The sequence below is a fragment of the Chiloscyllium punctatum genome, chromosome 7 (genome assembly GCF_047496795.1).
Source record: "Chiloscyllium punctatum isolate Juve2018m chromosome 7, sChiPun1.3, whole genome shotgun sequence".
NCBI classification, from domain to species: Eukaryota; Metazoa; Chordata; class Chondrichthyes; order Orectolobiformes; family Hemiscylliidae; genus Chiloscyllium; species Chiloscyllium punctatum.
In genome coordinates this window covers 129,560,055-129,577,482 of record NC_092745.1, presented here as the reverse complement: position 1 = coordinate 129,577,482, position 17,428 = coordinate 129,560,055, and the positions used below count along the sequence as shown (strand labels likewise).

The window sequence follows — 17,428 nt, the reverse complement described above, 5'->3', positions numbered from 1 at the left end:
TTCCCACTATTGTATTCTGACTCCAAAAAGAACTAATTTCAAGCATTGTCATTTAGTCACACCAGCATATTTTCCTAATCACCTTGATCAGACTTCAGAAGCAGGAGCCCAGGCCTCCTGGTTCAGAGATATGGACACTACTGCACCACAAGATCCTTCAGACCAACATCCCACACTGGCTGCACCATGAATTACTTGGGCTAGGTGACCAAGTAGTACATTTCCATTGCCAGATTTGTGTTTTTGTGAAATTTAGGTTGAGACTATAGAACTGTCTGGGTCCAAAAGTGCCCACTGGTCGATACAACTGCAGTAGTTTCCTTAATAAATATCAGTCATTTACTTGATTCCTGTCTGTGTGGAGTTTGCACATTCTCCATGTCTGTGTATTTCCTCCAGGTGCTCCGGTTTCCTCCCACATTCCAAAGATGTGCAGGTCAGGTGAATTGGCCATGCTAAATTGTCCATAGTGTTAGGTACAGGGGCAAATGTAGGGGAATGGGTCTGGGTGGGTTGCTCTTCAGAGGGTCGGTGTGGACTTTTTGGGCTGAAGGGCCTGTTTCCACACTGTAGGGAATCTAATCTAAACTACTATTGGTCATCACTGTCATAACACAGAGCAGTTCTGTGGTTTTAGAGGACTATGATGACAGCCTATGTTCAAAGAATTAATTTAATTGATCCAAAACTCTAATCTCTTACACAAGTACATATACAAAGAGACCTTTGTTGGAGAGCAGGCTGGAAGGATGAATGTACAAATTTGAGAGTATAACATTTATTGACAGAGACAATACAATGATTGCAGCAATCAGCTCCTGCAGAATTTATTCTCAAAGATTCCAGTTAATGTCAGCTTTGGATAAAAATTGAAGACTGGAATCCAACATGTAAAAGGAGTACTGCCAAGGAACATGCGTCACAGTTTTAACCAGTTCCACTGAAAGTCTGACTTTATGTGGACCTTAACGACACAGCCTCTACAGCTGTCTGCAGTAAAGAATTCCACAGGCTCACCAACCTCAAAATTTCTCATCGTCTGCCTTAAAAGTGCAATCATTTATTCTCATATTGTCTCTTTTGTCCCTAGACTCTTTCACAAGGGGAAACAGCCTTTCAGAATTCACCTCATCTAGTCAACAATTATATTTCAATAAGTTTGCCTCACATTCCTCTTTATTTCAGTGAGTATAGGCCCAACCCTATGAATCATAGAATCCCTATTGCGTTGAAGCAGGCCATTCAGCCCATTGAGTCCACACCAACCCACTGAAGAGTACCATCCCGCAGACCCACCCCATAGCCCTGCATTCCCCACAGCCAATCTGTCCAACCTGCACATCTTTGGATTGCAGAAGGAAACTTATGCAGTCATGGGGAGAACTCCCACACACAGCCATCTGAGGCAGGAATCAAACCAGAGTCTCTGGTGCTGTGAGGCAGTAGCACTAACCACTCAGCCACAGTGTCCCTAGGATCAGCCCTAGTGAACCTTCTCTGGACTGCCTCCACCTCCAGTAACTCTTTTCACATGTAAGGGGTCCAAAACTTACATATTAATCCCCAGAACATGCCTGAATCTGGAATCTTATCAATTATTGGGAAATAACCTCCCACAGGGTGTCAGAGTGAGGCTGACTCAAGATGCCTTTGCTTTAAGCAGGCAGAACCTGGATATTAAAACCTTACCTTCATTTCGGACAGATCTCATTTTTGCCAGTGGAGGAGGAGGCAGGCTGTAAACAGGTATATAGGAACAGGAGTAGGCCATTCAGCCCCTCAAGCCTGTACCATCATTCAATGAGATCATGGCTGATCTGTGGCCTAAGTCCATACATCTGCCTTTGTCCATATCCCTTAGTACCTTTGCTGAATAAACTTTATCCATCGTGCAAGTGTGGTCTATGAGCAACTCACAAATATACTAAACAGCAATGCATCATCTGTTCTATTTTCTACATTGCAACAAAGAATACATTTTAAGATTATCTAAGAAAATTGCCTAAGAACAATGAGATCATGCGACACGTATAACCTCTTCTCTGGTAGGCATCCTCTCTACCCACCCAACTTTGAGGACAGTGTGTCTCAACTTTGGTTCAACGGGCATTAGCCACCATCTCAATGCAAGATCTACAGCCCCTGCCACAAACAGGGCAGATAGTGTTGCCAGAGTCAGGCAGGCAAGTTTGGGTGTTTGAGAGGGAACAGCAGGTTGGATTGCGCCAGTTTTTGTTTGCAGAACAGACTTAATGATCAAATGACCTCGTCCAATGTTGTTCTTTTCTAAGACTCCACAATAGCTGCAAAGTCTGTGCAGTATCTAAGCATCAGATTAAGAACAGAATCAAATCTAATCCTTTTTGTTGAGGTGTCAACTTCTTTAATTGGAGCCCAATTCACATCCATCACTGAAAAATGCTGAAATCTTAACTTGGGCCTGTGATTTCATGTTTGCTAAACTTATCTACATCCAATTTACCCAGGTCATATCATATGAAATATCCTAACCTTATTAACCCATTCTCTAAACACTAATTAAATACTACAAATCACTCCCTAAAATATGATTCCCAAAATTATCAGAGATACTACTTGAAATTTCTCTTGTGAAATATCTTTTAGAAGTTGGTGGATCTTAGAAGTAAAGGACTTTGGAAATTTGATGTTGTCTTTACAGGGTTAAAGTGTGTGATATTAAACCAAATGTATATTGCCCTAACATGAAAGGTGAACAGCATGAAGTACACCTCTGGGTGGAAATATTCAAAAGAAATAATTTAATTGTTCCAAAACTTAAATCTGTACGAGTACATATACAAAGAAGTTTTTATTGTAGAACAGGCTGGAAGGAAGAATGCATAAATTTGAGAGTGTAACATTTCTCGACAGAGACAATACTAACGATTGCAGCAACCAGCTTCTGCAGAATTTATTTTCAAAGAATCTAGTTGACGTCACCTGAGGACTGTTTAGTTTGCTTGATTTCCGATATTCTGCAAGAAATGTGTAAAAGCAGTGCTGCCAAAGGACCTACGCCATGCTTTCGACCAGTCCCACTGAAAGCCAGACTTTATAAGTGAAACTTCCTTCGACTCGTATCCATTTCATGACGCTGAAGAGAGAGAAAAGCACGGTCAGTCAGTGACAGCACGCAATAAAACATTCTGCACACACTCAGTATGTGACAGGTAAATCCCCAAGCCCCAGTTTGTGGATTCATTCCTCAACTAAAAAAGGTATTAAACACCTTCACTCAGCTAGTTTATACAATGCACATTTTTGCACTCTATCCAACAGCTGAAGGATTGAGAGCACTGTGGAATTGATGAAACAAGTTTCCTTTATCCATTCTTGAACCACTGGAGCATAACAAACCCTGACATTTTAAATATGTTTTCAATGGCCTTACTCGCACCTATTTTCAAGCTTAATCCCAGAAGGCTCCAATGAACAACTAATTACACTTTATACATGACCACAGTGTTGATAGCAACAAGTTTTCAAATCCTTGCCCTTGCCTTACATAAAGCAACACAGTGAAGTAATTTACATGGTAAAATATACTATAATCCTGACAGATATACTCAATATTCTTTTTAAAAATATCTTAAATTACATTTACAGCATCCTATTGACAGTGACTGGGGACACTAACAGGGTCAATTTGATTACAGGATTAAAATTAAATGGAAAATATTGTTTGCTAAACTCTTCCAAATAGGCTAGGTCATAGTAAACGTTACTCAAGCCATAAAAGAAATCTTGATAGCTGACCTTGTGGATCCATTCATATTCTCCATACTTTGAATCAAAGGTCCCTTTCTGTAAAGATCTCAGTTTCAGTGTGAAACGTGGTCCAAGTTCTTGAAGACCCACTTTCTTCTCATTTCGAAATATGTACCTTCAAAACAAAAACACTGTTAGTATCTGACTCTAACTCACTCCAGACATCAGCTCAACAGAGTTCCTTCATTGGAAACAGGCGCACTTAGACAGGTTCTTGGGAGGAGGGGATTGTCCTGACTGAGGAGGCTCATACGTTTCATTCCTTGACAGGATGTGAGCATCACTGGCTGAGTCCACATTTTATTGCTCATTCCTAACTGCCCTTGAGAAGGTGGAAGTTAGATGCTTCTTGAATCGCTGCTGTCCATGAGCAGTGGTTTGACCCTCAATACTAGTAGGGAGTTCCAGGATTTTGACACAGTGACTGCATGGGAACTGCTATATAGCTCCAAGTCAAGGTGGTGCGAAGCACAGAGGGGAAAGTTTAAATAAAGTAGTGTACAGAGTATTGGACCACTAGCATCTCTCTGTCTCGACCCTGACAAGTTCTTATTAACTTACAGGATATGGGCATCCCCAGGACAAGCAGCATTTATATTAGGGGTTAAAGGTTGATGTGGAGCGGGCAGGAAAGTGGACCTAAGGCCAGGATGAGATCAGCTATGACTGTGTGAAATGAAACAGCTGGCTCGAGGGGGTGTATTGTTTATGCCTACTCCTAGTTCTTATGTTTTTATCATCCTTCCCAGGCAGTTTGTGTATTTACACCACATTGTTAGGAACACTGTACAACTTTATATTTTGCATTTTGTTCCTTAAGAGGCAGACTCTCTTTTAGTTTCAATTCAGTCTGAAGGGTCATTATTGTGAGCTTGGTGCTGAAACGTCTGGAGGTCTGTTGTATACACGTTTTCAATGAGGTTTGATAACCTGTAATTTGAAGAGATGGGGTTGAGTAGCTTAGTGTGTTAAAAAAGTGATGCTATTGCCTTTCGAGGGGGTCACGGAAAAATCCAAAAAGGGAGTTTGTTAACGTGTATATCTGTATACCCGAAAGTGCAGGCACAAACGTTAAAACTTTCCAGTAAATAAAAATCTTGTAAACCTGCTGAAAAGTTTTGGGGAACTTTTGCTCTTCAGTTAAACTAACGGAGTTTAGCTTAGAGTTTGTTTTAGGCATCACAGGGAGAGATAACAGCTGAAGAAAAAGCTTCAAAAGAAACTTACCTGAAAGAAGCCTGTTGCAGCTGTGCCAACCTGAGTAAGAACTCAGTGTGGAGATGGAATAAATCTTCACTGGGGGAATGTATTTGTATATATATTGTTGGGATAAAAGGAACTAATAATTAATAAAATGTACATAATTCTTTGAAGTTTGCATCACATATAGATAGGGTGGTTAAGAAGGCATTTAATACATTTGCCTTCATTGCTCAGATCAGAGTATAGAGTTGGGACATTATGTTGAGTTGTACAGGACAATGAAGCCTCTTCTGCAGTTCTTGTCAACCTGTTTATTATTAAGCTGGAGCAGGTTCAGAAGAGATTTACCAGATGTCGCTGGGAATGGAGGGTTGGAATAAGGAGAGCTGGATAGACTGGGACTTTTTTTTCACTCGAGCGCAGGAGGTTGAGGGGTGACCTTATAGAGGTTTATAAAATCACAAGGGGCACAGATAAGGTGAATAGCAAGTGTCTTTTCCTTATTTTTGGGGATTTCAAAACTAGAGGCATATATTTAAGGTGAGAGGGGAAAGATTTAAAAAAGACACACGAGGGGCAATTTTTTGTTTTTGTTACACAGAGTGGCTTGCATGTGGAATGAACTTCCAGAAGAAGTGATGGATGCAGGTTCAGTCCCAATGTTAAAAAGACATTTAGATAAGTACATGAATAATAAATGTTTGGAGGGATATGAGCCAAGTGCAGGCAGCTGGGACTGGTTTAGTTTTGGATTATGGTCAGCATGGACTGGTTGCACCGAAGGGTCTGTTTCCGTGCTGTATGACTCTATGAATTAGTGAGATTTTAAATCTGGTTATGGTAATCATAATGGATTTCATGTTTTTAATATAATTCATGCTTTTCTTAAGTATTTTATTCTGTGTATTAAAAATTTGCAAATGTCTGCCAGTGTATGTGTTCATTAACTGACCTCAATAGTTAATAATGTTAAGAGTTCAATGTGGAAGCTCACTTGTGTACTATTAACATCATGCGAGGCCGTAACACCAGGGAAGACAGAAGTCAAGGCATGAGGGGCAACTTCTTTTTGTTACACAGAGTGGTTCGCATGTGGAATGCGAACTACCATCTACCCCCCAGGGTAATTAGGATGGGCAATAAGGGCATTGGACATACATGTGGATAATAATGGAATGGAATAGGTTAGATGGGTATCAGATTAATTTCACAAGTCAGCACAACATCGAGGGCCGAAGGGCCTGTACTGTGCTGTAATGTTCTATGTTCTATAATACGTACAGGTCTTGCCTTCAATGTGCTATACCCTTAAATGAAAAGAAAATCTTTGCAGAAATGCCTTCCAGATTATAATCTGAAAGGTATAGGGAGTGGTTTAACTCACTGTCAATGCACCTTTTTGTTGGAATGTCTGTCGGCAAAGCAAGAACTTCTTTCTTTTCAGATTTAAGTTGCTTCTTTGCCCTCTGGGTCTATGATTTCAAAATGACAATGAATTCACCCATTGCAATAGTAATGCAGTTTCAGGGGATTTTTGTGGCGCAGTGGTAGTGTCTCAACCTTTGGGTCAGAAGGCCTAAATTCATGTCCCATCTGCTCTGGTGTTTATAACATGTCTAAACAGGCTGACTAAAAATATCTAGATTAATACTGAAAAAATACGTTCTGTCTTACTCTCATTGGGACTATTTGACATTAATGCTGATTCCCCTTCAACTGGTATGTTGTGAATAGCCCTGATGAATGCAAGATGTCTGACTTTTATAAATTATGTTTCCTCAGAAACATGCAAATAATGTGTAAAGTTACATTTTATCCAATTCTTACTGAATCATTTTTGCCTTGCTTCTAGCAAGTTGAAAATACTTTAACAAGGACTTGTAGAAATATTATAATACTGTGTAATTTATTATACACAGGCAACTGTCTGTGTGGAGTTTGCACATTCTCCCCTTGTCTGCGTGGGTTTCCTCCGGGTGCTCCGGTTTCCTCCCAAAGTCTAAAAATGTGCAGGTTAGGTGAATTGGCCATGCTAAAATTGCCTGTAATATTAGGTGAAGGGGTAAATGTAGGGGAATGGGTCTGGGTGGGTTGCTCTTCAGAGGGTCGCTCTTCGGAGGGTCGGTGTGGACTTGTTGGGCCGAAGGATCTGTTTCCACACTGTAAGTAACCTAATCTAATCTAGAAAATATATTTTTCAAGATGTACCTGTGAAATCTGAAGAATATGTAATCACGCTGGTTATGAAAGGTTACCACTTGTCGTCCCACAAACTGTGGATTGTAAGGAAAGAGGGCAGCAAACATTCTTCCAATGCTGTGTCCCAGGCGGGTAGAGAAATTGTTTAGGATGACTTCTGGTGAGTGGCTCGACGGATCCTTCCCTCTCCTCTGCAAATGAAAAATAAAATCACACATTTGTGTTTTATACCTTCCTTTTGAAAAGTGTTCCAGAACAAGCTATGTAGCTCATTAAGCAACATGCACTCCTAAAAAAAAATAAATGGTTTTGGTCATGTCAAGAAAAATCTATTCCAATAAACCCTTTCAGCCAACTGGTTTAATTCATTTTTCTGAAGGAGGGTCACTGGACTCAAAACATTAACTCTGCTTTCTCTCCATAGATGCTGCCGAACCTGCTGAGTTTCTCTAGCAATTTCTACTTTTGTTTCAGACCTTTGGCATCTGGAGTTCATTCTTATTAATGATTTAATTGGTCACTGTTTGATAAATTAAAATATTCAAATAGACTACATCAGGACTGTAAACGTCAATGAAGCTCTACAGAGTCTTTGGGTATGATCTCCACTGTCATGTATACAGTACCTTTATGTCGAATTATTTGGCAAGTTCTTTTAGTTAAGAAACAGTATATCGACCTGCACCTTGTGAAATATCTTCATTCTGTCCATTTGTTTTGGTTGAAAAGTTCAAATGTAACAGGAACTAAAATGCAACTCTATAATCCACTCACAATTAATACTCACCCAAATAATTAATTTAACAGGAGGCGGCTTGGGATACTGGTAATATCACTGGGTTCGTAATGTAGAACTTCAGGCTAATAGTCTAGAGACGTTGGTAGATGGGCGAACTTTTAATTCAATAAAATTCTTAATGAAGAGATAGCCTAACTTTATAACCACTGTCGATTGTCATATAAACCCCTCTTAGTTCACTATTGTCCTTTAGGAAGGAACTGTCCTTATCTGATTTAACCTACATTTGAATCCAGATAGCACTGGGCAACAAATGCTGTGCTGGCCAGTGACACTCACAACCAGTGAACAATTTTTAAGGATAACCCAGCAACATCAACATTTCATTGAGATTCAATGTGGGACATTAGATCACATAAGGTATAAAGGTTGGACAATAAAATTCTACAATTCCTGTCTCCCAGTACACACAATATCTCACCTTCAGTTCTTTTGCTAGACGCACACTAGACATCTTGAAATGTGCTGTTGGTCCATTGGGAAGGTGGCTAACAATTAAACCATCTATCAGCCTTGGTTAAAGAAATAGGTGTTTTGTTTTCAAGAAACTTCACAAAATAATCAGCTGGAAAACAAGTTGCTCTTCAGTCTCCAAGACAAATTGCTTTTTAACTTATGGGGCAGTGGATGAATTCAGAGACTAAAACTCAGCATCATCAGCCACCATCTATAATTGTTCCACACAGAATTGTCACCGGGGGCAGATTCAGTGTTAAATATTAAATACTGAACATTGAATTGCTGGGTCAAAGTCCATGGGACTCCATTCCTGACAGCACTGTGCGAAGTGCTCCACTCCAAGGACCTGCAGCAGTTCAAGGAGGTAGCTGTCCAGGCGCAATTAACAATGGGCAATAAACCACATTCCATGTACAAATAAACTACAAGACCAAGCTGAAAACGGGTCGCTCTGTTATAATGCGACAGCTGTGTTCCTCTGCGACCTCACACTATAGAAAATCAGGATATGGGAAACTGCTATAGAAGATCATGCTGTAGAAGATCGCTAACAGCGAATTTAATATACCCGTCCAGCAGAAAGTTCACATTATCCAAATAACATCCATAATTTGTCAATTGCATTATAGCCAATTCGTGCTGATCAAATGTGCATTATAGCAGAACTGCCTGCACGGACAGAATATTTTATTATTCTCATAGAGTCATAGAGATGTACAGCATGGAAACAGACCCTTCGGTCCAACCCGTCCATGCCGACCAGATATCCCAACCCAATCTAGTCCCACCTGCCAGCACCCGGCCCATATCCCTCCAAACCCTTCCTATTCATATACCCATCCAAATGCCTCTTAAATGTTGCAATTGTACCAGCCTCCACCACATCCTCTGGCAGCTTATTCCATACACATACCACCCTCTGCATGAAAAGGTTGCCCCTTAGGTCTCTTTTATATCTTTCCCCTCTCACCCTGAACCTATGCCCTCTAGCTCTGGACTCCCCCACCCCAGGGAAAAGACTTTGCTTATTCATCCTATCCATGCCCCTCACAATTTTGTAAACCCCTGTAAGGTCACCCCTCAGCCTCCGACACTCCTGGTAAAAGAGCCCCAGCCTGTTCAGCCTCTCCCTGTAGCTCAGATCCTCCAACCCTGGCAACATCCTTGTAAATCTTTTCTGAACCCTTTCAAGTTTCCCAACATCTTTCCAATAGGAAGGAGACCAGAATTGCACGCAATATTCCAACAGTGGCCTAACCAATGTCCTGTACAGCCACAACATGAACTCCCAACTCCTGTACTCAATACTCGGACCAATAAAGGAAAGCATAACAAATGCCTTCTTCACTATCCTATCTACCTGCGACTATTCTATAGAGACATTCTGTGGGAAATTCTGTAACGTTCTCAGGTTCAGAAACACTACAAACACGACACGGGAACTCAAGTATTATTGTCATTCTTGTGCATACACACAATATTGAGTGTACTCATCTGATCTACATCTAGTGAATCTCTCAATTGCTAGATTTTAATCTTCCAGCTTCTGAATTGTTTGCAACCCACAGCTATGATGAATCGCTCAGCCAGTTTTGACATTGGTTCGATGCGGTCTGAATAGCTGCACAAAGGCTCAGCCAAACACCCGACAGAAAAGGTGGCGATGGTGAAAATGCCTACACATAGGTCATGTACAATCCTTGAGGCAAGGACAGCTCAGCTCATTCACTTACAAAAAAACACGACAGTATCTCACACGTCCTAACGTAGCTGCAGGGGTGTCAGCCACAAAGTGTGCGACCGGTGTTTCAGGTTTATCAGGCAAGGGAGGGGCCCACAGAAGGAAATTAGTGAAGTGGTTGTGCTTAAAAAAAAACAACTGGGACTACTTTTGTGGTCATAAAAATATTAAGTGCAACGTTACAAACTTTTACAGGTTGTAACCACTGGGCTACAACATACAAATGAGAAGTATGCGATTAACTCTGTAAGCCAATCGCACCATTTAATAAGATGACGACTGATCTGACTGGCGTTTCAACTCCACACTCCCACATACCTCGTTAAAAGGGAGGCAATGGCTTAGTAGCATTATCACAAGACTACTAATCCAGAAACTCAGCTAATGTTCTGGAGATCCTGGTTCAAATCAGATGATGGAATTTGAACTCTATATCCAAAAATGGATTTAAAAATCCACTAATGACCGTGAAATCATTGTTGATTGTCATAAAAAGCCATCTGGTTCACCAATCTCCTTCAGGGAAGGAAATCTGCCATTCTCACCTCATCTGGTCTAAACGTGACTCCAGACCACAGCAATGTGATTAACTCTCAACTGCCCTCTGGGCAATTAGGGATGGGCAATAAATGCTGGCCTTCCCAGTGATGCCCTCATCCGATGAACAAATAAAAAAAAAAGTTTTGAATCTCATGTTAGATTGTGACAAACTACCTCTGCCTTAAAATTACTCCACCACACTGAGTCCGTTCCGTTCAAAGCTGTAAAGTCTAACATCTCCTACAAAACCACACAACCAGATTAGCACAGCTTTTCAACACAAGTTTGTTTTCCCAAACATTCCCACTTATATTTTTCATTCAAAGTACACAGGTGAAACGTACTACAAAGTGAAAGACACTGCATTTTTACATCGCCAGTCCCCATTCCAGCCTTGTGCTACATAAGTAACATTTAAAAAACCACCCGCAACATCCAAACTTCATGACAGATGAACATACACATTGACACGTGAAAATAAATCAAAATACTGAAAACCTGGAAGAAAACTAGTCTACGTTTTCAAACAAGCTCACAAATGTAAAAGATACTTGGTACTTTCCGATTTTCATTGATGACAAGTAAGTATGTAAACTCTCTGGCGACACACTGTGGTATGACATTTTTCAGAGCCAATCCCCTCCTGTAGTAGACATGAGAGTTTGGCACTACCTTTGCCAGTTGCTCACATAACCGTACTGTTCTCTGAAAAATAAAATCATCCATTCAATATTGCAAAATGTGAGGTGGCCAAGGCCACCAAATCTAGATGCTAGGATCCCAGAGAAATTAAGAGCCTGTGGCTTTGCTGGAATCCATCTAAATTAGGCATGATGTATGATGAGTATGGGGGTCAAATAACATGGCAAGCAGAAACATAACAGACCAGCCACACTGTGTACAAGAGCAGATCAAAGACTGAGAATGCTGAGGTTGTGCAGGACAAGTGCCAGAGCAAACTCAAAACTGAGGGAGAGGGAGAGGGAGAGGGGGGAGAGGGAGAGGGAGAGGGAGAGGGAGAGGGAGAGGGAGAGGGAGAGGGGGAAGGGGGAGGGGGAGGGGGAGGGGGAGGGGGAGGGGGAAGGGAGAGGGGGAAGGGGGAAGGGGGAGGGGGAGGGGGAGGGGGAGGGGGAGGGGGAGGGGGAGGGGGAGGGGGAGGGGGAGGGGGAGGGGGAGGGGGAGGGGGAGGGGGAGGGGGAAGGGGGAGGGGGAAGGGGGAGGGGGAGGGGGAGGGGGAGGGGGAGGGGGAGGGGGAGGGAGAGGGAGAGGGAGAGGGACAAACCAACCAGTCTTATACACAGAATGAACCTTCTCTCAGGACTGAGTCATAAGAGGTACATGAGCAAGTGCAACTAAGAAAAATTGGCACCAACACCCCTTTCGCAGACACCTCTTGCCCTGTGACTGTTTATTTGCACACACCCCTCGAGGCCTGTCAGACGTGGTAATAAGGATCTTCGGACTTGTTTGTCGATTGAAGTAGGAAGAAAATTCATCTGTTGCTTCATCGAAAGCCACCTGTGGAAAATCAATTTTATTTTTAAATAAACAAATCTACATTCTCCGGACTGAAAATGCACATGATTGCTCAAAAAAATTATATATGTCTGACTTCAATCTCACCTAGATCTCAGTTTGAAAATAAACTCTCTTATAAACAAGAGTCTTCCACATACTGGACTCTCTGTGGAAACAGGAGCATCAAAACAATGCCTCTCCTCTCTAACCTTGTCAACACCCATTGTAAAAGGAAGCACGTGGACCCCACCCTTTGACAATTAAAGTGAACCTCAGATGAAAGGATTTAGAAGGTTCAAAATTGAAGATGGTTAGTGTTAAACTCAGCAGTAATATGAACAAACACTGCGTATTCAATTAAATCATGGCAAGGACAACACATCAGAAAGGGCCTCATACAGGCTGACAAGTTTGACAGAAGTTATAAAATTACCTCCTCATCATCTGGGTCGACAGTTGTTTCATCATACTCTCGTTGGTTTTCAATGGTCTTTGGGACTGGTTTTGGCGGTGCCTTGGACAGAAACAGCAAGGTTACCTTCACTTTAAGACAAGTGATTCGCACGTCATGGTTCAGCTTTTAAACATGAACCCATCCAGTTCCCCCAAGTCAGTTTAGGCTGCACAGTGTCTTCAGCCACAAACCTTCACATGAGCAGCCATTTCCCTTCCTAAAATTAAAAAAGTAAACTCTCCTACTGTATACGGAATGACTTCAGACACAAAAAAGATTTACATCTGCAGTTTCAGCAACAGACGAAGTTGGTGAGTTCACACTGTGCAGCAGCAACACGAGTGATGGTTACCACTAGCAGGATGCTATTGTTAAGCCAAACATACACTACCTATCACAATGAGGCATGTGCTATAAATTTCAGTGTCTGTGCGAACCATAAGTCTCAGAGATTGTATCAAATACCATATCCCAACAGCAGTTCACAACAAACTAGGTATTGACTGTACCCAACAGTCTGAACATACTCACAACCAACCAATTCCATGATTGGACATGTGCTGGTTACTGCAGTCAATCAACCCTGCCATTTAAAATGTAAACAAAGCTTGGAGGTGCATTCTCCATGACAAAACCTCTACCAATCAGTCTACTATCCAATCAGCACACTTCTTTCATACTGTATATCTCTATTTTGTTTGCTTCTTGTGAATTGTCCTGATTGTCCAAGACAATAGCTTTGACAAGATGTGTTTCTTTTATAAACAATATTTAAGTTCTGTTCTACCAAACAACTATTATGCAGCTTAAATATAGAAACCAATTATCTATACGACATAGCGGTGCTTTTCTGGAAAGTACACTCTAATCCCACTCCCTGCCTGAACCAACCTCTGTGGTACAGCTATGTACAAAATAAATCAGAACGATCCAGAACTATACCAGGTTACTTGGCAACAATTGGCCTTAGTGTCGGAATAAAATTCTACCAATCTCAGTTTAAGATCGCCAACGGTAGGGCTTCTGTGATGGAGCAGTACTGCCTACCGCTGGGCCAGGACATCCAGGGCTCAAGTCCCACCTACCTCACATACACATTGTAACAAGTGCGCAGATTGACTAACAACATCTAAAATTGTCAACTGATGTCTGCAAATTTTTTGAATGGACTTTCACGTCTCCACAACTCATTGAGAAAATTGGTCTTTTTGGCATCAGCTCTGAACACCCTAACCTTAGTATTGAGTTTCCACCCCACTTTTTCTGGGCAATTGTGAATACAAGTGGGCTAAACCGTGAACCCAAATGGGAGCAACATTCTAGTTCCTTCAATGCCAAGGGTGTTTACATTCAATAAAGTTTGGAGTGAACAGCAACATAGGATTGTGCAGCACAGAAGGTGGTAGTGGTGGGCCCTTGGTGCTGGTATGCCCTGCATGGTATCTATCCAAATCGTTTCAACTTCATGCACTTTCCCCATAGCTCTGCAAACTATTCCACTTCAATAGTTACCCAATTTCCTTTTGAATATATGTTTACTAAAAGCACACCATCACCTTTTCAGCGGCTACACTCCAGATCTTGGCAACTTGCTGCATGAACATGTTTCACCTTATACTGCCTCAAGTTCTTTTGCTAATTACCTTATATTTGTCTCCACAAGAGACAAATGAATATTTTACGCCTAAAATAATTATAACCACAATTCTGATTATAGTCATAGAGATGTACGGCACAGAAATAGACCCTTCAGTCCAACCTGTCCATGCCGACCAGATTCACTAAATAAATCTAGTTCCATCTGCCACCATTCGGCCCATATCCCTCTAAACCCCTCCTGTTTACATACCCATCCAGATGCCTTTTAAATGTTGTACAGGGCGAATCCTGTACCCACGGAATCATTTTCGGCAGTTTCAGTTACCCATGGCCCGAACATATAAAAGGGGAACATTCCAGAACCAGGGACAAGGAGGCTGCAGGGAAAGTACGTTCCCATTTACAAGAATGGGCTCACTCCTATCCACAGTAGGCCCTGGAACGTATCCCTCGTGGGTACGAGGGGAACTACTGTAATTGTACCAGCCTCCACCACTTCCTCTGGCAGGTCATTCCATACATGCATCACCCTCTGTGTGAAAAAGCTGCCCCTTAGGCCCTTTTTAAATCTTCCTCCCTCACCTTATACTTATACCCTTGAGTTTTGAACTCCCTCACCCCAGGGGAAAGACCTTGTCTGTTTACCCTATCCATGCTCCTCTTGATTTTATAAACCTCTATGGTCACCCCTCAGCCTCAGATGCTTCAGGGAAAACAGGCCCAGTCTATTCAGTCTCTCTTTGTAGCTCAAATCTCCAACCCCGGCAACAATATCTTTCCTATAGCAAGGAGACCAGAATTGAACGCAGTATTCCAAAAGTGGCCTAACCAATGTCCTGTACAGCTGCAACATGACCTCCCAACTCCTACACTCAATGCACTGACCAATAAAGGCAGCATCCTAAACGCCTTCTTCACTATCCTATCTACCTATCACTCCACTTTCAAGGAACTCCCAGGTCTCTTTGTTCAGCAACAATCCCTAGGACCTTACCATTAAGTGTATAAGTTGTGGCCTGATTTGCCTTTCCAAGATGCAGCACCTCACATTTATCTGAATTAAACTCCATCTGCCACTCCTCGGCCCATTGGTCCATCTGACAAACATCCTGTTGTACTGAGGTAATCATCTTCACTGTCCACTACACTTTCAATTTTAGTGTCATTGTCCCTAACTAATCAAGGTATGGGACATCCAAATCTTCACACTTCCAACCCTTAGCCCTTGTTTAATTAAACTTGGGTCACTCTTTAAACAGAAGGTTCCATGACCATGGGTTGCAGGCCCTCTTGCCCCGGATATGGTTTCTCTTCAATTATTCTACCAAAACCCCTCATGAGGTTGAGCATTTTTAGTAAATGTTCTCTACTCTACTCAATTCCACTTCCATAACTGAAGTAGAGAGCACAATGGGTATCAGGGAATAGTGGTGTCGTGGAAATGCCAACTCAGCTAATAAAGGACCTAGGTCAATGCTCCTGGGGGGGGGGGGGGGGGGGGGACAGGATCAAATCTCATCACAGCTGCTGAGGAATTTACATTCAACAAACAAAGCCTGGAATGAAAAACTGATTTTTAATTCAAAACTCAGGAATGGTGACTATTATCTCCGAAGCCATCGTTAATTGTTGTAAAATCCCATTTAGTTTACAAATAGCTTTGAAGGAAGAAACTCTGCTGTCCTTACCAGGTCTGGCCTACAGTTGACTCCAGACACACAGCGATACAGCTGACTTTTAACTGCCCTCTGAAATGCCCCTAGCAGCCACTCCATTCAAGGGCAGTTAGGGATAGGGCAAAAATTCCTGGCCTTGCCTGCATTGCTCACATCCCAAAGAAATAAAAAACATCTAAACTTGTACAAAATGAGATAGTTACCTTGTCTCCAAGTGCCTCTCTCTCCTTCTGCCGTTTCTTTTTAGCTGCCAGTTGCTCCTGAATAACAACAATGGATTAAATTGTCAAATGGGTTTGAATCATATAAAATCAGCAAGAACAATACAACCTGGTCTTCAACTATCCATCACGTCTAAACCTGACTGAACCACAAGTACAAATATTAATCTATAAATTATTGATCTATAAATGTTTCAATTCTTTCTGAAGAACAATGTAAAGATCAGTGGAAGAAACAGCATGTTGAGAGTCTACTTAGAGTCAGCACTGAAGTTCAAGGCTTGAGGGAAAGGCATGACCTCAAGACTCAAAGTGAAAACCATTAAATATAATTAAGTACTGAGAAAGTTCAATGGAATTGTGACAATACTATGACTTTTAGAAGTGCATTTTGCCCTGGGTTTTGTTTTGGAGAGAAGTTTTAAGTCAGAGCTGTCTATTGAAAGCCCATAAAGTAAACAGGTTGAGGCGCCTTGGGTATTTTTAAAAAAGGTTAGGATAATAGAAGCAGTCTGAAAGGGAGGGGCAAGCTCCTGCAGAACTAGGATTTCTAGTTTTAGTTTAATCAGTAGTAGTTGCTGAGGTCTTGAAGCTGGACGTGAAGCTGTTTTCCCTCTCTGGTAGGGTACAGGTAAGATAAAAGCTAGGATACGGGTAAGTTTTCCCGCATAAAAAGGGACTTACTTTGGGAGTCGAGCCTCCATGTTGCCAGAGCGACGAGGAGAGGAGTGAAGCAAGGGCTGCCGGGAAGGTAAGGGCTTAATATATATTTGGGCAGTGGCTAAACGTGTAGTATCTCCCTCCCGCCCCAATCCTCTAACCGGAAGAAAAAGACCCTGTAAGGTAAGGCTTTTACTTCTTATCTATCTTTTTCATTTATTTCAGTGCATTGTTTGGTTTTAGTTAGTTCATATAAAATTAAGCTTACAATGGCAGGGGACCTCAGACCTGTGGCATGTGCCTCTTGCTTGATATGGGAACTTAGAAATGTGTCGGATGTTCCTGACTCTTACACTTGCAAGAAGCGTGTCCAGCTGCAGCTCTTGTTTGACCGTATAACGGCTCTGGAGCTGCGGATGGACTCACTGTGGAGCATCCGCGATGCTGAGGAGGGAGTGGATAGCACGTTTAGTGAACTGGTCACACTGCAGGTTAGAGTTGCTCAGAGAGAGAGTGAATGGGTGACCAAAAGACAGAAAAAGAGTAGGAAGGCAGTGCAGGTGTCCCCTG

The 17,428-nt window shown here is 41.9% G+C and overlaps 1 protein-coding gene across 2 annotated transcripts in view; it reads right to left on the bottom strand.

Moving 5' to 3' along the window:
• The window catches only part of rpf1 (ribosome production factor 1 homolog), a 40,284-nt gene that overhangs the window by 7,752 nt on the left and 15,104 nt on the right, over nt 1-17,428 (bottom strand). Inside the window, exons 2-9 of one of the 2 annotated variants that reach the window (XR_011961193.1) lie at nt 16,181-16,237; nt 12,682-12,762; nt 12,153-12,248; nt 11,282-11,435; nt 8,412-8,494; nt 7,201-7,382; nt 3,778-3,904; nt 2,962-3,115 (exon numbers count right to left, since the gene is read on the bottom strand). Coding sequence is in view for 1 of the 2 variants with exons in the window: in XM_072574814.1 (XP_072430915.1) it covers nt 3,074-3,115; nt 3,778-3,904; nt 7,201-7,382; nt 8,412-8,494; nt 11,282-11,435; nt 12,153-12,248; nt 12,682-12,762; nt 16,181-16,237 (822 nt within the window). In the remaining variant the exon portion in view is untranslated. Of the gene's footprint in view, nt 1-2,761; nt 3,116-3,777; nt 3,905-7,200; nt 7,383-8,411; nt 8,495-11,281; nt 11,436-12,152; nt 12,249-12,681; nt 12,763-16,180; nt 16,238-17,428 lie in introns of those variants that run through there. The other variant, XM_072574814.1, reaches the window with a different exon arrangement.